This window comes from Ursus arctos, unplaced genomic scaffold (genome assembly GCF_023065955.2).
Source record: "Ursus arctos isolate Adak ecotype North America unplaced genomic scaffold, UrsArc2.0 scaffold_14, whole genome shotgun sequence".
NCBI classification, from domain to species: Eukaryota; Metazoa; Chordata; class Mammalia; order Carnivora; family Ursidae; genus Ursus; species Ursus arctos.
Window position 1 is genome coordinate 5,686,875 of NW_026622808.1, and position 24,410 is coordinate 5,711,284.

At 46.3% G+C, this 24,410-nt stretch overlaps 1 protein-coding gene across 1 annotated transcript in view; it reads right to left on the bottom strand.

Annotated features, from left to right (window-relative positions):
* The window catches only part of ARHGAP44 (Rho GTPase activating protein 44), a 163,836-nt gene that overhangs the window by 53,722 nt on the left and 85,704 nt on the right, over positions 1 to 24,410 (bottom strand). The window contains exons 2-5 of the mRNA XM_026521026.4: positions 21,259 to 21,298; positions 20,779 to 20,883; positions 9,230 to 9,306; positions 1,191 to 1,302 (exon numbers count right to left, since the gene is read on the bottom strand). Coding sequence (XP_026376811.1) covers positions 1,191 to 1,302; positions 9,230 to 9,306; positions 20,779 to 20,883; positions 21,259 to 21,298 — 334 coding nt within the window. The remainder of the gene's footprint in view (positions 1 to 1,190; positions 1,303 to 9,229; positions 9,307 to 20,778; positions 20,884 to 21,258; positions 21,299 to 24,410) is intronic.

A 24,410-nucleotide genomic window follows, 5' to 3' on the forward strand; every position in this document is an offset into this window, starting at 1 on the left:
ATCACAGAGGCCAGAAGCAAAGCTGGGGGGGGTGGGTCACAGGGACATCTGGTCGGTATAAGCGAGTCTCAGCATCCAGGTCAAACGTGTCCCTTGGGTTCACTTCAGGCTTTGCCTGAGACCCCAGACCACCTTTCCGAAGAACAAAGGACCTCTCACGCATGCACTTGGCTGGGCAACGGCCCATACCAGGATGGCCCCTGAGAAGTCTAGAGCTGATCGCTGTCAAACCACCACAGACAGGATTTTCTCCTTGAAGACTTTCATGCACTTTGGTTAATGATTTCCTGTCCATTCTCTCATGGAAATTGCACCAGGGGAATGGGGAGACGCTGAGGGGCCAGTCCAGGAAGGAAACCAGGCCTGGTCTAGGGCGATGTTGTCCAATATGGCAGCCTCTAGCTCCCTGTGGCTATGGCATTTCAAAGCCGAATGAACAAAAATTAAATAAAACGTAAAATGTAGTTCCTCGGTCACACTAAGCACATTTCAAGAGCTTACAGCCCCAGGTGGCCAGCAGACGTAGACCGTCTTCCTCACAGCAGCCAGGTCTACGGGACAGCGCTGGGGTGACCTCGGATGACCAACTCAAGGCAACTAACTGGCAGGAAGTCCAGGGCTCAAGGCACATCAGCTCCCCAAGCATTTCCATTCTGACTTGACACAATTTCCCCTGGTTAAAGCAAGCCAAATCGTCACATAGACATCAAGGCGTCCTTGTACTCCAACGGTTTTATTTAGTAGCCTTTAAAATCCAAAGACGAAGGGGATGAAGGGGCACTTATCGCGACACGCGCTGAGTAGGGTACGGAATTGCTGAATCACTATACTGAGCCCCTGAAACTCACAGAGCGCCATATGTGAACTACACTGGAATTAAAGTAAAAAAATAATAGAATTAAATGAAAGAGAAGGGTTGCACGTACACATAAGTTGCAGGGGGCCCTACAGAGAGTCTTCTCTTGTCGAGGGGCTGCTGTTCATTTCCCGGGAGACGGGCAATGGGCAGAGGGCAGGGTTGGTGCCAACTTTGCTCCTGTCCCCACCGGAATGCCAGCGGAGAAGTGTGTGGCAGGAAGAGGGAGCTGGCAGGCCGCAGGAGGGGCTGCCACGTCGGGGAGTCCTGACCAGGTGGACAGGGAGTGGTAATCCCTGATGAAGAACAGTGTCACCTCATGTGTGCGGCTTACCTCGGCCAGCAAAAACAGGGGCTCGATCACATCTCTCTCCACCTGCAGCTCAAAGTGGATCAGCTCCTGAGCCAGCTTGTCCTCTGTCTCTCCGCAGAGTTTCAGCATCTTCCTGCAACGGGAGGGGAAAGCCATGCTAAACACCCCACAAAGCAGGAGGTCACCTGCGTCTGCTGTCATCAGCTCCCGGCTGGGTAAGCACTTGCGAGACAGTGTTTCTAAACTGGCCGAGTTCTGCAGCTTCCCGCTGCCCAACTTGTCCCTTTCATTTTGATTTCCAAAATTATCCATTTTTTAAAGGATGCGAAGTACGTACCGTGTGCCTGGAGTCAAGGGAACATGTAGAGAAAGACAAGGGAGATGTGGGGCGAACAGACTCCTATGTGCTGAATGTATAGGCTTGTAAGACCTAGACGCTTCTATCTCTGCTGAGCACTGAAAAACGAGCCACCATCGACACACAAACAGACCAATATCTTTCAACGTATCCCCAAAACCCACTTTCAGGAGGCTCTTCTAAAAAGAGAACTCCTGGGGCACCTGGGTGGCGGAGTCGTTAAACGTCTGCCTTTGGCTCAGGGCGTGATCCCGGCGTTATGGGATCGAGTCCCACATCAGGCTTCTCTGCTGGGAGCCTGCTTCTTCCTCTCCCACTCCCCCTGCTTGTGTTCCCTCTCTCGCTGGCTGTCTCTATCTCTGTCGAATAAATAAATAAAATCTTAAAAAAAAAGAAAAAAAAGAGAACTCCTTGTCTTAAGCCCATGACAACTTACCTTGTACAGAATAAACAATTATCCAGTGGAAAATTGGAATGGGAAAACCATTACAAAAGTGGATTCGTAATAAGCAAATAACAGAAGACCTCAATGAGTAGAAAGCTAAGCCATATTCCTAGATGAGAAGATATGTTATTTCAAAGACACTAATTCCCCAACTGGGTACACGGGTATGCAGGCAGTCCTCCTTCTGCATGGTACCAGGCTAACTGAAACACATGTAAAAAGTTTTTACAAATCAATAAAAGTAGGAGAAGAGGTCACTGATTCTAAAGTTAGTATGTATCTTTCCTGTTCTTATGTTTACACTTTTATGACATACATAAGCGTTCACATACAATATATAATACTGATGCCCGACCTCAACAAGTTTGTATCGATGGTTTTACACTGAACCTGTCCTCTGAACCTTGCATTTTCATGTGTCATTATCTTTGGGGCTTACGCGTCTTGACACATGCAAAATTAAGTCATTCTGGTGCATGGAGTTCCATCCCACCGTTTATTAAGCCTTCCCTTGATCAAGAGGGCCAACACGTCCAGGGCTGTTGTACAGCTGTGTACGGTCTGTTTGCAGGTGAGAATTTTTATGTGCGCAGGAGAAGAGATACACGTCCCCTTAACCTTACTGCTCTCCAAAGTGGTAACGCTAACTTCGCTCTCACCAGCGCAAATGAGAGTTCCCAACACTCTACGCTCTTGCCAAGCCTTGGTACTGGTAAGGCGTTTAATTTCTGCCAAACTGGTGAATGCCAACTATTACCTCATCTTGGTTTTAATTTGCATTTCTTGGCCACCGCTGAGACGGAGTGCCTTTTCATGTTTCGGGCCATTTCGCGATCCCTCTTGTAGGACGTACTTGCTCACGTTCGGTGACTGTTTGGGCACCAGGATCTATTTATTTATTTGTAGGAGTTCTTTATATACATACTTAAAAATATAGGTGCGGATGTAGAGGGGATTCAAATTCTTTTTCCTGTCTGCTGCAAATTTCAACTTCCAGGTCACGGGCTTCTCTTTGTTCTTTTAATGGTGTCTTTTATCTGATTTGTCTGTTGCTTACCTCCATGATCCTGATGCTACTTGTTAATGTTTTTTAATTTTAAGCATTGGCTTTTGACTGTCAACTCTGGAAAATGAGAATTTGGCAATTCTTATATCTGCCCCCTCCACGTTTAATTTATATCACATCTTCACTATTTGGCTTACATTCTGACCCTGTGTGCCATTCAGAGTCCGGCTTGTTGGATACGGTGGGTTGGGTTGGATATGGTGAGCACTGGTCTTTCCCACACGTCTGTCCTCTCTGTAGCGTTAATAATTGCCTTGCTTTGGTTTGCTTGTTTTTCTATAGACCTGACTGAACCCCAAATCCTCCGCCATTATTTTGTCTAAGATACTGAACCACACTTGATGTGAACGAATTCCATCTTGAATTCGCCTCTCCTGGATCTGCGTCAATCTGGATTGACTCTTCCTTCAATCCCTTGGCACAGCTGTCTTCCGGCACACTTCCTCCCCCATTTCTTGGGATTTTTCTCTCCCTCTGTCCTATGCCGGATAGCGCTTATTTCCCATATCCTGTGTCTACCTCTTTCTTGGTCACTCCATTGTGGAACACACCTTGCTTTAGCTGCCTGAGAAAGAGTGTGCGGGAAGCGAATTTTTGAGACCTTGTATGTCAGGACATTCCCCTCTACCCTCAGGCTGATTGATAGCTAGGCAGGCTATTGAATTCTAAGCTGAGCATCAAATTCCTTCCGAATTTTGAAGGCATTCCACAGTAATCTCCTCGCTTCCATTGTCGCGTTTGGCACGTCTAGAAGCATTCAGATTTCTGAGCCTTTCTATATGACAATTTCTTTCCTCCAGAAGGTTGTAGAATCTCTGTATTTGTCACTAGTCTTTGCTATGGTGAGCCTGGGCACAGGTTCAACTTTTCCTTCTGTATCAGGAGCTCAGTGGGCCCTTTCAGTATAAGAACTCATGTCCTTCAGTTCTGGAAAACTCTTCCGGAATACTTTATTAGTACTATGATTACTATGTTTTAATAATATAAGTTACTCGGGCCTACATCTTCTTGGATTGGTCCTCTAATCTTCCAACTTTTCTATTTTTCATGTCATGGTTGTCTTCTCTTCTCTGAATTTCTTCAATTGTGTCTTCCAAACCTGCCACTGAAAATACTTTTTGTTTCCATGAGCTTGCTCTCGATCTCAGAATACTTCTTTCCCATAGCATTTTTTTATTGACACCCTGGGTTTTTTAATTCTTTCTTTCTTCATTGAGATATAATTGACACACATGCTGGCTTTCATTCATGGACACGTTATTTTCTCGTAGCACTTGACAATGTAAGCAACGTGTTTTCCTGAAATCTTCTCCTTCTCATGCAATATCTTTTTCTTCCGAGTTACATTTTCTCCTCCCCAACTGTTGTGGTACGTAGGCTGCAAGTTAGACTTCCTTCAAATGTCTGGTGAGCTCGGACACCTGCCTATATTTAAGACTGGAGACTCAACAGCTCCGAGTATGTGAGTAAAGCTCATTGGCTGCGAGCTCGTCTGTAGGACAGTTGAGTGGGGCCATTTGTTCAAGCACTGCCCCCTCCAATGTCTTTGGGTCTTTAGTTCATTCCCATTGGGCCGGTCACATTTGCCAGAGAAGGCTCTTCTTGCTTTCCTACCTAAAGAGGAAAGACCTGGGGACCGCATGGGTGGGGGGACAGAAAAGCAGTCTCAGCATCCAGTAGGCATTAGTCACTTGAATGCGTGATACCCTTACATGGTGTCCACAGTCTGGGGACTCTCTGCTTTACACCCTCCAGAGAGTAAAGCTCCAGACTTTTCTGCTGGCATTGGGGGTGAGGGGATGAGAGTCTCCCTGAGCCATGGATAAGGGCTGGGTTTGAGGCATTCAAGCGGTACTAAGCTAGTTTCGACACACACTCATAACTTGGACCACCTCCCAGCCCCCAAAGACCCCCTCACCATTCTAGAGATCCCTGGGGCCACCACCCCTGAGCCTGCAAGCATTTCAGGATGTAAATGACATTGTCTCTCTGCACATCCTACATCTGGCTCCAGAGTCAGCTTTCTGAGACCCGCCCAGTCTGTTACCAGTCCATCATAAGCTTTCACAGCTCACCAAATTTTGTTTTCTCTCCTGTTTTTCATGCCTTTCTGGGTTCATGTCTTTTAAGAAAAAAAAAACTTCTTTCATCATAGTGGATTTGGAAGGGAACAAAATTAGATGTTTGTGCTCAGTCTGTCATTTTTACCTGGGTGTCCTTCATCCCTTCACCTCCAACCTTCTTGTGTCCCTATGCTTTAGGCGAATCTTGCAAACAGCGTGCATGTTTCTCCACCTGTGATACTCTATATTATAAGCCATCAAGTTTATTCCATCTTCTACGACTGCAGACATAGAGCTCTTACCTTATACCTTTACTTTGTTTTCTCTTTGCTTGCTTTTTGCTCTTTTAGTCCCTTGTAGGGTTGTTTTTTTTGTTTTGTTTTGTTTTGTTTTGTTTAAACTTCCTTTTTCATCCTTCCACCGATTTTGAAGTGCTACATTCTATTCATTTTGTGGTTCCTCTTGGTTTTCTAACACACACACTTTACAGGAAAATGCAACCTTTATCTTTCTTTCAAACAAACACCTTGAAACACGGATTGCCTTCCCAATGTTCCATGCTATTATTTCCTGGTATTTTCATTTCACTTTGCTTTAAGCTCCCCCAAATTAATGTTTGAACACAAGCGGGGGGAGTGGGAGAGGAAGAAGCAGGCTCCCAGCAGAGGAGCCTGATGTGGGACTCGATCCCAGAATGCCGGGATCACGCCCTGAGCCGAAGGCAGACGCTCAACGACTGAGCCACCCAGGCACCCCCCCATTAATGTTTTAATTCAATGCTTATTTATACTTCTTTACACCAAAGGGTAGCAGAATATGCTGCCCCCCCGGAAATGCCGCTTGGGCATAAGGATTATTTTGAGCTGAAGGCAATCGAGAAGAAGCAGATTCAGAAGAGCTCTCTGCCCTCCCCCTATTTGCCTAAAAGTAGGACACAGGTTGTAAAGCTGTGCTCCTCCCTTGTCTACCGGGAAAGACAGAAGTCAACCAGCAAACACAACTCTAGAGCCTTGTCAGCCAGAGGACACCACAGGAACCCATTATAAAAGTTGACTAATGAGCCTTATCTTCCATTTGCTCCCCATTTATCTGCCCTCTCCCAATCTGCCACCCTAGGAACTCAAATTTCTTCTTTACCTTGTCACTTCCCTCAAAATTGTTCTTTTGTAAAAAGTGCTACCTAAGCCCGAGTTCGAGCCTGCCTTTGAGTTACTCATCACCGAGTTCCACCGTGCGTATGCCCTGCACATGTTAATAAAATGTGCGTGCTTTCCTCTGTTGCTCTATTTCTGTCAATTTAATTTGCAGGGCCCCCACTCAAGGAAGCTCAGACGGGTAGAGAGAAAGAATTTCCATCCCCTACACCACGCTCACTAAATTTTTTATGCTATTTGGCTACCCGCATGTCATACCTTCCTTCTGGATGTAACCTGTTTCATACGCCTTAACTAGTTTTTTCAGTGGGAATATGCAAGTAGTAATTTTTCCTAAATCTTTTCCTTCAATATCTTTATTTTCCCTTTATTCTTTTTTTTTCTTAAGATTTTTAATGTATTTATTTGACGGAGAGAAAGAGTGAGAGAGAGAGAGCACAAGCAGGGGGAGTGGCAGGCAGAGGGAGAGAGAAGCAGGCTCCCTGCAGAGCAAAGGGACCTGATGTGGGACTCAATCCCAGGACCCCAGGATCATGACCTGAGTCAAAGGAAGTTGCTTAACCAACTGAGCCACCCAGGAGCCCTTCCCTTTATTCTTAAAGAATGGTTTAGTTCATCACAGAATCTAGGTTTCTTATATTTTCACTCAATACTTGAAGGGATTCCCCTGTTACCACCTGGCATTTATACTGGTTGATGAATAAGTAGTCTGCTATCAATTGAATTGCTCTCTTTTAAAGGTTTATTTATTTGAGAGAGAGAGAGAGAGAGCGAGAAGCAGGAGGGGCAGAGGGAGAGGGAGAGAGAATCCCAAGCAGACTCCCTGCTCAGCGCAGAGCTCAACAAGGGGCCTGATGAGATCATGACCTGAGCCAAAACCAAGAGTTGGATGCTCAAATGACTGGGCCACCCAGGAGCCCCTCGAATTGCTCTTTTATATGCAATCCTTTTCCTCTGCTTGATTTTCAATTTCTCTCTCTCTGTCTCTCTCTTTTTTGTTAGTAACCTATAGTCTTCCTATCATGCATCCGGGGATAGATTTCTTTCTGTTGACCTCAATCAGCACTTCTTATGTTTCTTTAATCTAAAGATTTATGGGTTTGCTTGTTTTGTTTTGTTTTGTTTTGAAATCTAGAAAAGAAAAGTTCCACCGTAATTTCCCCTTTTGCTCATTCTCTTCTTTGGGAACAGCTCCCAGACACAGGTCTGTGTTCTATCATCCATGCATCTCTGTTTCCAAATGCCACCTCCCCACCTCTTGTAAATCACTCTGTTCATTCTCGGCAGCAACTTTCCATCTGTTTGCAAGCTCACCAGTTCTTCATCGGTGCGCAATTTCAGTTTATCTCAAGCGTTTTGTTTTTTTAATTTCCTATGCTGCACCTTCCATCCCCATGACATGTTTCATAGCTGGAATCCTGAATCTCCCACTCCTCTCCCCCCACTTTGCCCATCCATCCCCTTCCCACGCCCTCCCCTCCGGCCACCATTGGTTTGTTCTCTGTATTCATAGGTCTGTTTCTGCTTTTTCTGTTCATTTGTTCATTTGTTTTTCACAGTCCACATGGAAGTGAAATCATATGGTATTCATCTTTCTCTGATTTATTTCACTTAGCCTAATACCACCTGTGTCCATCTATCGTCACAAGTGGCAAGATCTCATTCTTTTTTATGGCTGAGTACTATTCCATCATATATAAATACTCTTATACACACACAGACACACACGCGCACCCCACACCTTCTTTATCCATTCATTTATCAATAAATGGACACTGGGGCTACTTCTGTATCTTTGCTATAAAAAATAATGCTGCAATGAACCCAGGAGCTCATAAACGCTTTCGAGTGAATGTTTTCATCTTCTCTGAGTAAATACCCAGTAATGCAATTGCTGGATCATATGGTTAATTCTATTTTTAACTTTCTGAGGAACCCCCATACTGTTTCCCACAGTGGCGGCGTCCGCTTGCATCCCCCCCAACAGTGCACGAGGCTCCTTTTTCTCCACATCCTCACCAAGAGCTTGTCTCGTGGCTTTAAATTATAATAAGTATGATTTGAATTTTAAAAAGTTCTATTTGGTTTTTCTTTAATTCTGTCTATTCTTTCTTTTTTTTTTTTCCATATCATTTGATTCTTTGGTCAAGGACGATTTTGTCCTTACTTTGTAATTGAGGTCTATCGCTGACATAGAACACTGTATTTGTTTCAGGTGTACAACGGAAGGATTCAATATTTGCATATACTGTGAAATGAGCACCATGATACATCAAGTTAACGTGTCACGATACATAGTTACAATTGGAATTTTTTTTCCTTAAAAATATGGAGTGTTTCACACACTGGCCTGTCACCCATGCTCAGGGGCCACACTAAGGTCTACTGTTCCAATTTTAGCACATGTGGTGCTAAAGCGAGCATTGTCCTTGCTTAATTTTTAAACTTCATTTTAAGCCTGTTTCATACATATTGATACGTATTACTTCATATTTTCTTTCCTATTACCATATTATTTTTAGTTCTCTCTGCTTCTCCTACTGATCGTGCCTGCTGATCCTTCCTCACGACGATTCTATTTTTAGTTTGTTTTTATTGTGAGCTCAAACGGAGCCCGGGTTGTTCCGGGAATCCTATAATTTTTGACATCTGACATGGAGAGGTTTCCCACTTGCTTCTGCTGGAGCCCTGGGGATTTCATTTGTCCGTCAACCCTTTATTGGGTTTATTACGCTAACTTCTCCCTCTGGGGAGTTGCCTCCCTGCACAGCCCATATGACATCGGCAAACTCCCCCACCCCCCCGCCGGGGTTTTGATTTTTCTCACCAGCAAACCTTTTCTTCTTCCCACCCCAAACCCCAGCCCCAACCAGGCTTCAAGTGTCCTCAGTCCATCCCTGAGAAGTTCTGGCCCCCTTCTCGGGGTTGAGGGCTTACCTAGACCTGGCACAAAGCCACACGTGCTGTTACCTACCCGAGAAGTGTGTCATCTCCCAGGATAGCTGACCCCTCCATCAAACACTGAGCCAGTGTTGTCAAAGGCAACTTTTTCTGAAAAGGAAAAAAAACAAAGAAAACCCAAAAAACATGTTGTAATGAAAACTATTTCAATAGCCATCTGCTTACTCTAAAACAGCAAAAAGTCAAATACTTCCTAGGTACTGTATTAGCTAAGACACAAATGGACCTTAAAGTATGTTTAAAACCTAGACATTCACGGCATACGAGGATAGATTAGACTCAGAGAGGTCAAAATTCAGAAAATCAAAACCAAATTAAATGTGCCAATCTGGAAAATCAGCCTAAGGTTTATAGGCTGCGTTTTAAAATAAAGTGGGATAGGAGGGCCTGGGTGGCTCAGTCGGTGAAGCGTCTGACTCTTGATCTCAGCTCAGGTCTTGATCTCAGGGTCATGAGTTCAAGCCCCGCGTTGGGCCCCACGCTGGGCGTGGAACCTACTTAAAAATAAAATAAAATAATAAAATAAAATAGACTGGGATAGCGGCAAAGAAAAAAATAAAGACAAGATTTCAAACTTACGTTAACAAAGATTTGAACAATGCTTTAATTTCCAGAAGTCAATGTCTCTTTGGAGAAGTGCCTTAGCCCCATTTTATAAACGAGGCAGGTTGGGGCGCCTAGGTGGCTCAGTCAGTGAAGCGTCTGCCTTCAGCTCAGGTCATGATCCCAGGGTCCTGGGATCGAGTCCCGCACTGGGTTCCCTGCTCAGCGGGGAGTCTGCTTCTCCCTCTCCCTCTGCGGCTCCCCCTGCTTGTGCTCTCTCTCTCTCTCAAATCAATAAATCAAATCTTTAAAAAAAATAAATAAACGAGGCAGCTTATGGTCAAGAAAGAGAGAAGTGCTCACATACAGTAACAATGCAAATAAGCATAAAAATAAAGGTATGCTCTAAGGAAGAGAGAAAAGGGCTGATGAGCACAGGACTAGACACTTCACATCATGAGTCATGAAGAAAATCCAAATCGAAGCCACTGGGAGCTACCACCTCACACCCACTAGGATAGCAAGAGGAATAACCATCAGAAAATAGGTATCGGTGAGCCCGTGGAGAAACGGGAACCTCCATGCCGTGCTGGTAGAAACATAAAATGGGGCAGCGCTCTGCTGAAGTTTGGCAGTATTTCAGCAAATTAAACAAAATTACCATACGGCCCAGCAAGGCTACTCAATGCCACTCAAAACAACTGAAAACAGCCCGTCAAACAAACCTGTGCATGCCCATGAACGCCAGCACTATTCACACCAGCCCAAAGGTGCAAAGAGCTCCAGTGTCTGTCAACTGATGGATGGATTGATTACGAGTGGTATATGCATATGGCGGAATAGTATTTGGTCATAAGAAGGAACGAAGGGCTGATACGTACTGGGACACGGATGAACCTTGAAAACATCATACTCAATAAGACAGACACACGGGGCATTGATGGCAGGATTCCACTTACAGGAAATACCCCAAATAGGCAAATCCACAGTAGTGTGGCATGGCCCATTCCCTCCTTGAGAAGCACCAGCAAGCCCTCTCCTCCCTGAGCCAAAACCACAACACTACACAGATAAGCTCTTCACCTGGAAGGCAACTGGACTACACGCAGCCCAGAGCCTCTTGTGTTCCTACACAAAGATCTTCAGCTACTCTCATGGAATGTCTATTCCGCGTGCAGAGAAATAAGTAATAAGCATGCACACTGTAACGGGGATCGGCAACAGAAATCAGGACGATGAGGAGTGGGCGGTGGCGGGGCGTGGAGCCTGGATGGGGAAAGACCTCTCAGAGGGGGTGGTATTTAAGATGCAACCCAAGTGGGAGAGAGTCAGCCATGCCTCAAGAAGATTTGAGAAAGAACAGTCCAGATAGAAAGAGGGAACTGCCAGTGCAAAGGCCCTGAGGTAGAACTAACATGGCGGGCTTGAGGTCCCCAAGGAGGCCAACGCAGCTGGAGCACAGTGAGTGACGGGGAGTGGGTGGAGCATAAGGCAGAGGCCAGATGGTGGAAGGCCCTGTGCGCCAGAGGCAGACACTGGGGTCTTGTTCTCAGGTCGTCTGGTGACCCCTGGAGGGCTTAAGAGCATGATCGGATGAAAATTACTCAGTCCTGAGAGAGACACAACTGAATGGCCTGTCAGCAGGATCAAGTGGGAAATCACATTTTTCAGGCGCCATCCACTTGAACGTAGGGATCTGCTTTGCACACCCCCGAGAGACCCGCATGCTCTAAGGTATCTCTAGGGAAGACACAGGGAGGGAGGTGAGCTCCCAAGGGTGATATGGAAATTCATGTGGTTCCTGAGATAAATCCAGAGAGAGAGCCCAAGACACCTGTGTGGATAAGGTCCTTCAGCAGGTCTAACATACATCCCCCTCCCTGTGCTTAGACGTGTCCCCTCCAGGGAAGTCAGATGCCTTTCACTCAAGGGATAAACTCATTCCTCATCCCTTCAAATAAAACGGGACATTCCTCTTGGTAAAAACGAGACCATGCAACTCAGTATTAATGCATCCAAATTTAAACGTCACTTTCTAGTTGTCCTACAAAGCTATTATGTAGACATTTCTGGACACTTAATTAAAGGTGCAGTAAACAGTATGTTATGAGAGTGGGTACTCCCACATCGCCTTTAAAAAAAAGTTATTTACAGCACATTTTTAGAAAAAGTGTCTAAAGTGGTAAAAACAAAAAGAGTTAGGCAGGCATTAATATATGCTCGCGGAGGCACCGTGACTTAAGGGGATAGTTCTTAATCAGGAGTGATTCTGCCTTCCTGGGAACTCTGGCAATGTATGGAGAGATGTTCGCTTGTCACAACACAGGGAACACCACTGGCATCTGATGGAGAGAGGCCGGGGATGCTGCTAAACAGCCCACTGCACACAGGACAGGCCCCCCGAAATTAAGAATTACCCAGCCGCAAACATCAAGAGTGCTGAGGTTGAGAAACCTGGTTTAAGGAGAAAGGTCTCCAATATGTGAATTCCTCAAATATCTAAATAAAGAGCCAGTCAAGATGCTCTGCCTTGAATGTCAGGTAAAACAGTCCAAGTATGGGTCAGCTCACGCACAAAGACCAAACTGTGCCCGTGGGTGGCTAAAGGCACGAGGGTCAAGATCAAGAGAGCAAAACAGGCGCTGAGGGCTGCGAGGCTAGCCAGTGTTGGAGAAGGATGGTGAGGACAGCCGAGTGTCTGTTCTACAGAAAAAAAAGTAGAAAAAGCAGCCTGAAGTGCAGGACTTTATTATTTTCCACTCATTATTATCTTCCACTCATCTCGTCACTTAACACCCTCACTAATGACTCTGAGAAGCTTTCAGGTGGCAAAGAGGGTAGCATTCAGTGACACAGTATCACAAAGAGAGACTTATTCCTGTTTCGATGGTCTTTTAATTCGTAAGATTTTAACACGGAGAATAATCTTTCTCTCTCCTGTTCTTTGTCCTGTCTAGCTAGCTAGCTACCTATTGGAGGGGGTCACTGAGAGCATGTGACTGCTGACTGATCCGTGAACTGGACCTAGGCAATCAGGTTCCTTACTCCCTCCCCTGACCTTGGAACATCTGTTCTGCTGGTCTTGCTGAAGCTAAAAGCTGCCCTGAGGACACAGCCCCGGGAAAGTAAGGTGCTGTTGAGACCATCTGGTTGTATACATGACCAAACCCAGTTCAGGTCTCTTTAAAAACTTCTAAGATTTGGCGGGTGGGTGTAGGGATCTACTAGTCTTGTGACCACCCAAGACGAACCTCATATATTAGCTCCCTTGCTTCTTAAACCTGCCACCTACCAAACCTGGAGTGGTCTGTCTCTTCCTTTGGTCTCTCCTTGACCTCTGCATACAAGGGCCAGTTTGCGAGCCAACACTCTAACAGATTAATTTTTGACCAGGAAATAGAGGTGTATAGCACAAAACTCGAAAGTCACTAGAAAGTTTACAGCAAGAAGTATCCCTCCCATCCTTGACTCTTGGACACCTAGTGCCCTCACTGGAGACCGTGACAGTGACCAGTCTTACATATCCTTCCACAAACACTCTAAGCGGATCCAATTATACGTATGTGCGTGTCTGTTTTTAGTGGATACTTTTCCCCCGCAAATGTTTGCATACTATATCCACCTCTCTGCGCCCTGCTTTCCTCTTTGTGTAGAGATACCCCTTGGGTCATTTCCCATCATGACACACAGAGTTGTTCCATTCTTCTTCTTCTTCTTCTTCTTTTTTTAATGGCTACAGAGATCACAGAATGAAGATGACAAAATTTATTTGAACAAGTCCTCCACTGATGGTGTAACTGTCACAACCCAGGGCCTGTGCTCGTGGCACAGGTGACTCTCAGGAGAATGAATCCCCTCTAGAAGAGAAGCTGAGGGTGAACTTGTGTGCTGGGATTCCAAGGGCAGGAGTGAGGGGGGGTTAATTGGGCAAAACCTTGGTGGAAATCAATGATTTGTCTTTATTTGTATAGATGCTTTTGAAATCAAGGAGCGAGAAGGAAGCCACCAAGCAAAAAGAGGAAGGAAGAAATAAATCAAGGCAATACACCTTCATGTTGTCAAAAGGGGATTGTTGGGGCGCCTGGGTGGCACAGCGGTTGAACGTCTGCCTTCGGCTCAGGGCGTGATCCCGGCGTTATGGGATCGAACCCCACATCAGGCTCCTCCGCTGTGAGCCTGCTTCTTCCTCTCCCACTCCCCCTGCTTGTGTTCCCTCTCTCGCTGGCTGTCTCTATCTCTGTCGAATAAATAAAAAAAAAATAAAATCTTTAAAAAAAAAAGGGGGATTGTGATGGCCTGTAATCAAAGCTGACAGAAGAGAAGTTAATGAACTGTAATCCACAACAGACTACAAATTACTTTTATTTCTAAAGAGATTCTCCGAGACGAAGGAAAAATTGAGGGTTCGGTAGGTGGCAGGCACGTTACTGAACCTGATGACTGTCTATACCCGAGGTATTATCTGCTTTCTCCCCACCACCCCCAGTCTGCTCATCCCCACCTTCATGGATAAGGACACTGAGTCTCTTCATGTAAAGGATATAAGGAAGGATTACACTGCCCAGTGATCTACAAAAGCAGCTGAAATTGGTCTCCCTCTATGAACAAGGATCTAGGCTGAGAGCCGCACGATGCTCAGGGAGATATGAGTGCCTGGGTAAAAAGACTTGACTTAGCAAGCTTCATCCCGGCCAGCGATTCTTTAGATCAAAGAGAAGGTATTAAAATAATCTTCCCCCTGATTCGAGAGCACTGATAGAACCTGAAGAATTAAGGTTAGGGAAGACAGAATGTTCCAGGGTCTGGAAGCTGTTCATCTGACTTTTCTGAGATGACTCTTCTCTCTAAAGTATCTCCGGCACCAGCAACACAGTTTGTAGGATGACTCAGAGACAAAAAGTCGAATCCTAATATCCACTCTGTTTCCCCAACACGCACACGTGCACGCATGCACACACACCCCGTACCCTCTAATTCGGAAAACTGCTATCTACTCTCTTCTAATTCCAAGCCCAGGCAAGTAGCTCTCCTGGGGTTCACTTCCCAAAAGACACAGCCCAGATGTGCTGCTCGGGGTCAGGAGCTCCCCATGGTCATTTCAGCTGAACAGTGAGGCCGTGATAATGGCAGTAGGCTCTTTTTCTTTAATGTTTACTTATGTTAAAGCATCATTCTAGGCATTTACATGGACTATCTCACCAAACGCTCAGACAATCTTACTGGGGAGAAATTCATTACTGTTATTACCGTGTCCCAAATGAGGAAACCAGGGCCTCCAGAGCTAATGGGACTTGCCCAAGGTCAGGTATAATCACGAAGCAGGGGAGCTGGGCTTCAATCTTAGGCAGTCAAGCTTCCAGAGCTTAAATGCAGAATCATCATGCTAGATTGCTTCTGTAGAGAACAGGAAAGATTCAAAGTGGAGTGCTGACACATTCGGCAGGTTCTGTGCCTAAAATACTCATGGGCCATCCATTCATGACACGAATGTATTTTTAGCCGTGCCTACCCTGTGGCAAGCCCTGTTCTAGGCATTAAAAATACAGCCGTGATGGAGAGACAAGATCCCTGCTCCCACGGAGCTCAACTCATCAGTGACGGCAAATGATCGCCAACATTTCAGATAATGATACACACTCTAAGGAAAATAAAACGGGGCGATGTGATTGGGGGAGGGAGGGAACAGACATTAGGTGGGAAGGGGAGCCCGTCCTGAGAACCCCAGGGCTAAGAATCAGAGAAGAAAAAAGTTGTGGGCGTGTCCGGTTTCTGTGACAGGTCAGTGCCGTGGGGACAGTGATGACGGGGGTGGGAGCAAGAGCCGAGCTCAGAGATGCAGGTGAAGGCGTATCATGAGGGTCCAAGGGCCACGATAAGGAGCTGAAATTAGATTCTACAATGGGAATCCTTGGGTGGGATTTCAGCAGGATGGTGGCGCCATCTGATCTCCGGCATAGAGAATGGATTATGAAGGGGACAGGGTTGCGGAGGAGCCGAAGACCTGCCAGGAATGGCTGTGTTCAGGCCAGAGAGGATGCTTGTATGGACAAGGGTGGCACATGCTGAAGCCACTGGAAATTGTCTGGAGGAAGAGCAGGTGGGACCTTCTGAAAGTCTGGGTGTGGAAAGAGAAAAATACAGGGCGATGTCTGGAAGTTAGAAGTGAGTAGGGGGCAGATTTCCCGTACTATTCTTGACTGCTCCGCCTTCTTTGCTAGATCCAACTCCTGCTAGGGCTTAAAATGCTGCAGGTCCTGGGGCTCTTGATTCAAAGGCCATTTGTCTCCTTCAATGATCTCATCAAATCTTACAGAGTTAAGAGTCGCTCAAGCCAGAGACCTTGAAAGCCCTCTGCACTCCTAACACCCCCACATCGACTCAAGTCCTGCACGCTCTACATTGTGTATCTACCGCATCTGCTGATTTCTCTCCCTCTTCCCTGAGCCCAATGCATCTCACCTAGATGGTTCCCCTATTTGTCTGTCTCTTACTTTCACCATAACTTCAACCCCCACGTATCCATTTTTCACACAATTGCTAATAAATCGGACCACGCCCCTCCTGATTAAAAACACTGGCTCCCACTGCTCTTAGGGATAAAGTCCGAATCCTTACCATGGCCTCTAAGGTGCGATGGGGTCCCCACAGTCCCATCTCTGGCCCCTCTCCTTGTTGCTGTTCATACTCTACTCACTGGCCACCTTTGTGTCTCTCAACGATGTCCCTGACTCCTTCCCATCTCTGAAAATTCTGCACCTGTCACCCCATGTCCTAGAAGCACCTTCACCCCTTTGGCTGCCACTACCTTCTGTGGCCCTTAAAGGCCACTTCCTCACAGGAACCTACTATTTGATTCCTAGTGAGCTCTTCTTCCCCCTGAAACCTTAGCTGAGGAAGTAATGACGCCGTGTACCAGCTGCTTCCCTGGAAGACCATGAGCTTCCAGAGGACAGGGATCCCTCTGGGTTTGCCCAGTACTTGGAGGATGCACCACCTTGCGTGGCGGACGTGGTGCTTTCCAAGTATTTAGTGAGGAAGGTGGAGAAGGTCTCCCCCTAAGGGTGTATTTGTTGAATGTGACTTCCCCATGAGAAATGCAAGGATGGTAAAACACCAAACATTTTCCTTACGCTGATGGTCTTAAAAACTGATGAATTAACTAGGGACTAGCCTGGAACTAAAGGAAGCAAAACGGTAATCTAATTAGTATCCTTTCTATTCTCCACCCCACAGAAAGAAACCAGTTTAACTCCGTGCTCAACGAATAACCCTGCTCTGCTCACTCAGGTTGCGGCCACAAAACTCCACGTCTCTGTCCACTCCCACGTGACAGCCAGCCCCAGCTTTTACAGCCAAACGTTTAGAGGCGTATGATAAAAGCTTTGGTGCTGGAAACTGCGCTAAACTGCTAAAGGGCTAATGAGCTTGTTTAAAAAGAAGTGACAAGGAGCGGCAACCCGCCGTGTGCTCCAATAAAATGCCAAACACTGCCTGGATACTCTTTTTTTTTTAATAAAGATTTTATTTATTTATTTGAGAGAAAGCAAGCATGCACCAGAAGAGGGGAGGGGCGGAGGGAGAAGCAGACTCACCGCTGGGCGGGGACCCCGACACGGGGCTCGATCCCAAGACTTCAGGATCATGACCTGAGCCAAAGGCAGACGCTCAACCAACTGAGCCACCCAGGTGTCCCTGACTGGACACTCTTAGAGTCCCTTCCCATTCTGAGATGCTCGGACTCCACTTGCTTGCTTTAGCTGGCCTCATTCCCTCGGAGAATGACCATCTCTTGACCTTTTCTCTCTCTCTCTCTCCTTCAGTAGAGATGACAAGCAATGCCACATTGGTTTCAGGTATACAAGGTAGTGATCGAACAACTGTATACACATGCATGCTCTGCTCACCGTAAGCACAGCTACCATCTGTCACCATACGGCGCCAATACAATTAGCTGATGATATTCCCTGTAATGTGCCTTTCATCCCTGTGACTTATTCAATCCAGAACCAGAAGCTGGTACCTCCCACTCCCCTCCCACCCATGTTACCCATCCCCCCACCACCCTCCCATCTGGCCCCCATCAGTTTCCTCTCCATATTTACCTCTCGACCCTCCCTTCACACCCAACCTCCCCATTTCGCGTTTGTTCATTACTTCCCTCACCCCCACTTTCCCCCTTCGATTTTTCTTTTAAGTTTCTCACTTTTAATCTCTTTTTCTTTTTGCCTGTTCCTTAGATCTTGACACATCTCCTTACCTAATAATCTCAAAGAGCCGAGTACATATTTCGGTATCCAAGGCCATTAATAAATGTCATGTCTCCTATTAAATCCCTTGATGTGTTACTTTAGAAAAAAACCGGAAAAATGTATTTGAGTCGTGGCCATGGACATTTTTCTCCTGCCAGTCTGTGGCTGTTAAATATTTAAAACAGCTCTCTGACTTTCTTTTCAGTCGGATCCTATATTCAGTCCTATGAGGACACGAAAAGACTGATCAGCACAAGAAATCATTGACCCAATCAAACACATGAAGTCTGTGCGGAGAAATCACTGACCTGCACGTACTTGAGCACCCTTCCTGCACAGACTTCCTCCAGGTCCACCCCATGGGTGTCCAGCTCGCCTGGTGATCACTGTAGTCATGTGGCTGCAACCCTCAGGGCCTGACCACAGCCACTGCGCGCCCTCCCTGCCAACAGAAGCCAGATCACGCGCATCCCAGCAGGTGCCTCACAGCCAGCCAAGGCAAACCCGTTTCTCTCCGACATGTATTCACCTCCTCAGCCTCCCTTGCAGGGAGACATACCAGAAATTCTTCTGGGAAAGACTTTTATCTCCCTGATAAAAACAACAACAAAAGCATACAAAGATAGTTCATCCTCTTACCACCCTCACGCTTTCTGCCTGTGATGCAGTTATGTGAAGACGTGATGTCCGGAGCTGCAGCAGCCACATTATAACTGGGAGGAGCCAGAACACTGCAGGACCACTGACCCAAAGCTGATGAATACACCTTGGGTCCCGCTACTTCAGACATCTCGTGAAGTGATATAAAGTAAGTGCCTTTTGGCTGAAGTCACAATTAATCAGCACGTTAACTACGTCTTCTATTTGTTGTATTCTGAGGCTGGTGTCTTGCTGACCCTGGAGAGGCTGTCTCTGCCAGGGTTAGCCAATTCTCAAAGAGAGGGTCAACAATTCACCCATGAGTGTGCCTGTCAAATGAAAATCAACCAATCCTCAGCCTACACCCCAACTACCACTTTTGTGGGGCTCTCATTCTCCAGGCGACTGTCCACCTGCCGTAACCCCCCCGGGGCCAGGTACCAGACAACTAGGGACGAGAGCCTACTGAAGTTTCTCAAACAAGCCAATCCTAAGCCTGTTTATCCTGCCTCATCCATTCCTCCCAGGGAAAGCACATTCATGTCTCTTGCCCACATTTTCCTCCTTTTATCCTGAGTGACTCTGGTGCTTCCCCTGGCCATACGTGACACAGGGCACGCCCCCCGCCATCAAACTTACGTTTTTTATGCCAATGATCCCCTGACCTGTTGGCCTCACCAAATTTTCTATTAATATCCTATCTTTTAGAAGATGTAGGGAGCCAAATGCCTCTTAACTGATATAGTTTGCAAGACCCTCCATTCAATTCAAACCCGACACATCCAGGCAATTTTACTTTATCCCAGAAAAAATAACACCAGTAGTCACCAAGTTGCCAACACCAAAGGCCAGTTTCAACCCTCTGGCGATAACATTCAGCTGCTACTCCTGATTCTAAACTATTCTGTATTGTAGACTAGCTATTTTAAGAAACAGTACTTCTTAGAACAGATGGAAGGACGTGGGTCATGGCCAGGCCTGGCGGCAGGCTCCCACCCAAAACATCTATCTCCTGGAGCCCACCTCAGATGTTTGCTTAATGAATGGGTCTTGCGTTCCCAAGCAATTCTGCAGACTCTCCCTTTAGACTGGTCAGGCTCCCCTTGCTGAAATTCCCAATATACACAGTACTTCCATAGACATTTTCCAAACCCATGCACATTTCATTTCTACCACCCGTAAGAGACTGCTGCTGGGAATATTGAGAGAGACGACACCAGGGCTGGGAAGAGGACAGAATGACGGGCAGGGCAGGCAGAGCGGGCTCACTGCAGCATGAGACTGGGATGAAGAGTCAGGACACACCACGTGACCGTCACTAGAAAGGAGGCCACAGGAGCTGGGGGGCTGGGGGTGGGGCTCAGAGAGACCACTGGGAAGCAGAAGTCAACAGTGACTCCAGGTCAGAGACAGTCAGACACCAAACATGTTGGCTCTCAACTCAAGGAGGATTACAACGTCCCACATTGTAGATCCCTTGTCATGAAGCCAAAGGAACATGTAAGAATGTATTTTAAGCTTTGGGGGAGCTGGGGGAGGGGCAGGAGGTCAGGAGGGAAAGTGAGCCAGCGATGATGCCGGTTTCCGGCAAGGACTGCTTGAAAGAATCATAATACACGAAGTCTTGTGAGTACTAATGTAGGTTACACACAAAGATGGGGACACCTTCATTCGGCAGGCTCTCTTTAACTGTTTCATTATAGGGGAAATCATTTTCCCAGGGTCATTCTAGGTCACCTGTCACCTCCAAAACCACAGTGTAATTTTCTCCGTGAGTTCTTATGGTACCATGAAAGCACACGGAATCTATGAGTGAGCCGAAGCAGAGACCAGACCCAGGTTTCAGTTTCCCTAACGGTGGACTCCAGAGTACGCCCTGGTTGCCCCAGTGCAGGGAAAAAAAAAAAGGGACTGTGTCCTGCCTGCTCAGGGTGGGGGGTGCTTCAGGCAGGTTAAGGGGCGGCAAGAGGTGGGAAGGGGCTGCCACACCACAGAAACACCACCTGTCAGCTCGCAGACATGGAACGGCCAGAGAGACGAGACACAGCCACACCAAACGAGGCCCCGGGAGTGGGTCCCCTGTCCTCCAGGGGTGAAGCGGCCGGGGGGCCGGGGGTAGGAAGGCACTTACAGAACGCTTGTCGGCCTCGGCCCCTTGCTGGCCCTGGAGACATGCAGTGAGCTTCTTGTGCGTGCTGTGGGAAACTTGCTTCACCAGCTCCAGGCGCTTCTCCACCTGCAGAAAGAGCAGTGGGGGGCGTGTCACCGCGCAGGCGAGGGCAAGGTCAGCAGAAGTGGGGTCGTCGGTCTGGATGATCGTGGGAGGGGAGTCTGGCCCGTGCGCTGCAGGGACAAGCATTGCTGGGGAGGCAGCACCCAAGGCGGGAGAACTGGGGGAGGGGGCAATGGCAGACTCAGGGGCTCTCTGTGAACCCCGAAGTCAAATGACTGCCACGTCTCCTGAAAACTCTTAGGTAAAGGAGGAAAGGTCGCGTCTACAGAGATCGCACCAGGAGCAGCCTGAGCAGCTGAAACAGCATTGGGAATGGCTCCAGTTGTAATGGGAAGATGTATTTGGTGTCCGTATGCGAGCGGCTAGTGAAGACCTTACCTGAAGAAGGTCTTCGCTCAGAACTTCCGTCTTTTCTGCCCTAAAGAGAACATTGAGAAACATATTAGTAAAAATTAGGAACACCGTCTCATTCTTATTCCCCACTGTCTCTGTTCATGGTGAGACCAGAAAAACAGACGTGAACAGCAGAGATTTCTGATGAGAGAAAATACGGACAATCCCGGGATTGACGGGGAACCGTAAATCCTCTGGCGAACAAGATCCTGTGTAGACACTTCTGCTACACACTGGAACCTGGATGAAGGACAGCAAACACGTTCCTTTCTTTCCAGACATTTTTTTTTTTTAAGTAACAGAATTAAGCACGTTCCCCAACCCGTACCCCATGGCCTCCCCCAAACAAGCAAGTAAAAGGAACAGAAATCTGAGCAGGGATCAACAAACAGCAAAGAAGAAGAAAACCCTGAGTTCTGGCGACAAACACAAATGCCACCACGGAGATGTGGCAACCACGTGTTAGGTGCCCCCACCCCAAAGTGGGGGGCTTGAACCTGAGAGGCACACATTCCAAGAAAGAACTTGGACACGGGCTGAAGGGGCCCCTGCATCACATTCGGGGAGAATGAGACTCTTCCTTGGAGCAAAGCACTCTCCATTTCTTGTCTAGAGAATCTCAGAGATAAGGTTCAGGCAATGATTTCTCTCGCATAGGTGTGTTCTCTGTGTCTCTCCTTCTCACACTGATGCATATACACTGCAAATTCCCCTGGAAACAAACTGTCGACACTAAAGGTACAGAGAAAGAAGAAACAACATACGGAGAGCCTGGAGAACTTCAATGACCAGAATTATCGAAGACTGTGACATACGTATGAAATACTGAAGAACAAACGATACACTGAATATGAGTGTAAGGACTTCTGCTCCTGGGAGGATGGAGTGAACACATTTCACCTCCTCCCCCTCACTAAATAAAAACAAAACCCTGGGACCTTAGGTATAAAACAAGAAAACTCTGTAAGGTGGACAGAAGGTAGACTGGCTAAGTACCATGAGATCTGATGAACGGCACGGCGTGGTGGACATTTTTGCTTCATATATTCCACACGTGGACCTTTAGAAGCTGTGAACTGAAATAGCAGTGAGAACAGCCAAAACTAGCCCAACAAAAGCCAGGTCTCTGTAGCCAAAGGTTCAGGAAAGAAGCAACCCGACAAGAAAGAAAAAGTTTATAGACAATAACTGTTCACTTGAGCCAAATGCTACAGAAAAAACAAACAAATAAAACAAACAAACAAAAAACCCCACAAAAAAAACCCAACTGTAATCGTACCCCACCCATAGCGGCAAATGCTGGGAAGGGAGCGTAGACTTCCACCCTTGCCAGGCTATTTAACAAGGCACCCAACCTCCTCCCATCCTCTTGGCCAGTGTAGCATCAGAGACATCTGAGTATGGAGCTGGGACATTTGTCACTGCTGGGCCCTAACAGTGGAAACCACACGAGTGGTGCATACATCCACCCTCACCTGGTGGTGACAAAGCATCCCTCTCCCTTCCTGTGGAGATGGTGTAACAGGAGGCACAGGGGAGAGTCAGGACTTTCGCCACCATCCACTAGTAACAAAACCATCCTCTGCCACAGCATCAAGGCAAGCCAAGTGGAGAGCCATAATGAACCACTCCCACCCCTTCCAGTCAGGGAGGTATCAGTGAAGGCCCAGTGGGGAGCCAGAATTCCCACTCCCACCCAGCAGTAATGAGCAGCACCACCATCTTGGGGGAGCGAGAGCCAGTGAAGGCCAAGTGGCGAACCTGGACTTCTATTTCCACCTAGCAGTAACAAAGCAGAATTCTCCCTTTTCCTGCTGGAATGATATCAGAGAAAATCAGCTAAGAGAGAAAGTTGAAATAAAACCCAGAATTTCATAATATAATACTCAAGTTTCAATAAAAAAAATTACTTATATCAAGAATCTGAAAGATCTCAAATTGAATGAAGATAATAAATACCAACAGAATGACAGAGATGTTTGAATTACCTGACAAAGACTTCAAAGCATTCACTGTGAAAAATGCTTTGATGAGCATTTATGAACATACTTGAAACAAAACAAACAGAAAGTCTCAGAACAGAAGATTTAAAAAGAACAAAATGGGTGTGCCTGGGTGGCTCAGTTGGTTAAGCGCTCACTTTCAGCTCAGGTCATGATCCTGGGGTCCTGGGATCCAGCCCCACATCTCCCTCTTATTCTGCCTGCCACTCTCCCTGCTTGTGCTTGCTCTCCCTGTCCCTCTCTTTCTCTGTCAAATAAATAAAAATCTTAAAAAATCTGTTTTAAAAAAAGAACACAATGAAAATTTTAGAGGTTGAAAAATACAATAATCTAAATTGAAAAATCCTGGTGGACAGGTTCAACTCTAGAATGAAGAAGCAGAGGAAAAATCAGTGAACTGGAAGAAAGCACAAGAGAAATTTCCCAGTCTAAACAACAGAGCAAAAATAGACCAAACAAACAAACAAAAACAAGGGACCTGTGGAACTATCACAGAGGATTAAATATTTATGTCATCAGAGTCCCAGAAGAGGGAAAAGAAGGTAGGGCTGAAAAAGTACTCAAAGGAATAATAGCTGAAAATTCCCCAAATATGGCAAAAGCTGAGCAAACCCAAACAGGACATACACGAAGAAGTCCTCACCAAGACTCACAGTCAAATTTCCGAAACTAAAGACAAAGACTTGAAGGCAGAGAGACAAAAATGATACCTTACTAACATAGGGGAAACAAGTCAAATTACGGAAGATTTCTGGTGAGAAATTACAGAGGACAGAAGGGAGTGGCACACCATTTTTTAAAAACCGAAAGAAAAGAACCGCTAACCTACAATCCTATATTCAATGAAAATATCCTACAGTAATGAAAAATATCAAGATATTCTCAGATAAAGGAAAACTAACAAAATATGTCATCAGCAGTCTTGCCTTAAAGAATTACTAAAGAAGTTCTAAATAAAAAAACAAACAATCCAAAAGAAATGGTAAAAGAAACGACCTTGAAGTACCAGGAAGGAAAAAAACAAACCATGGTGATCAAAAATAGTAAATAAAACAGTCTTCTTTCTCCTCTTGAATCTTTTTTTTTTTTAAAGATTTTATTTATTTATTTATTTGACAGAGAGAGAGACAGCCA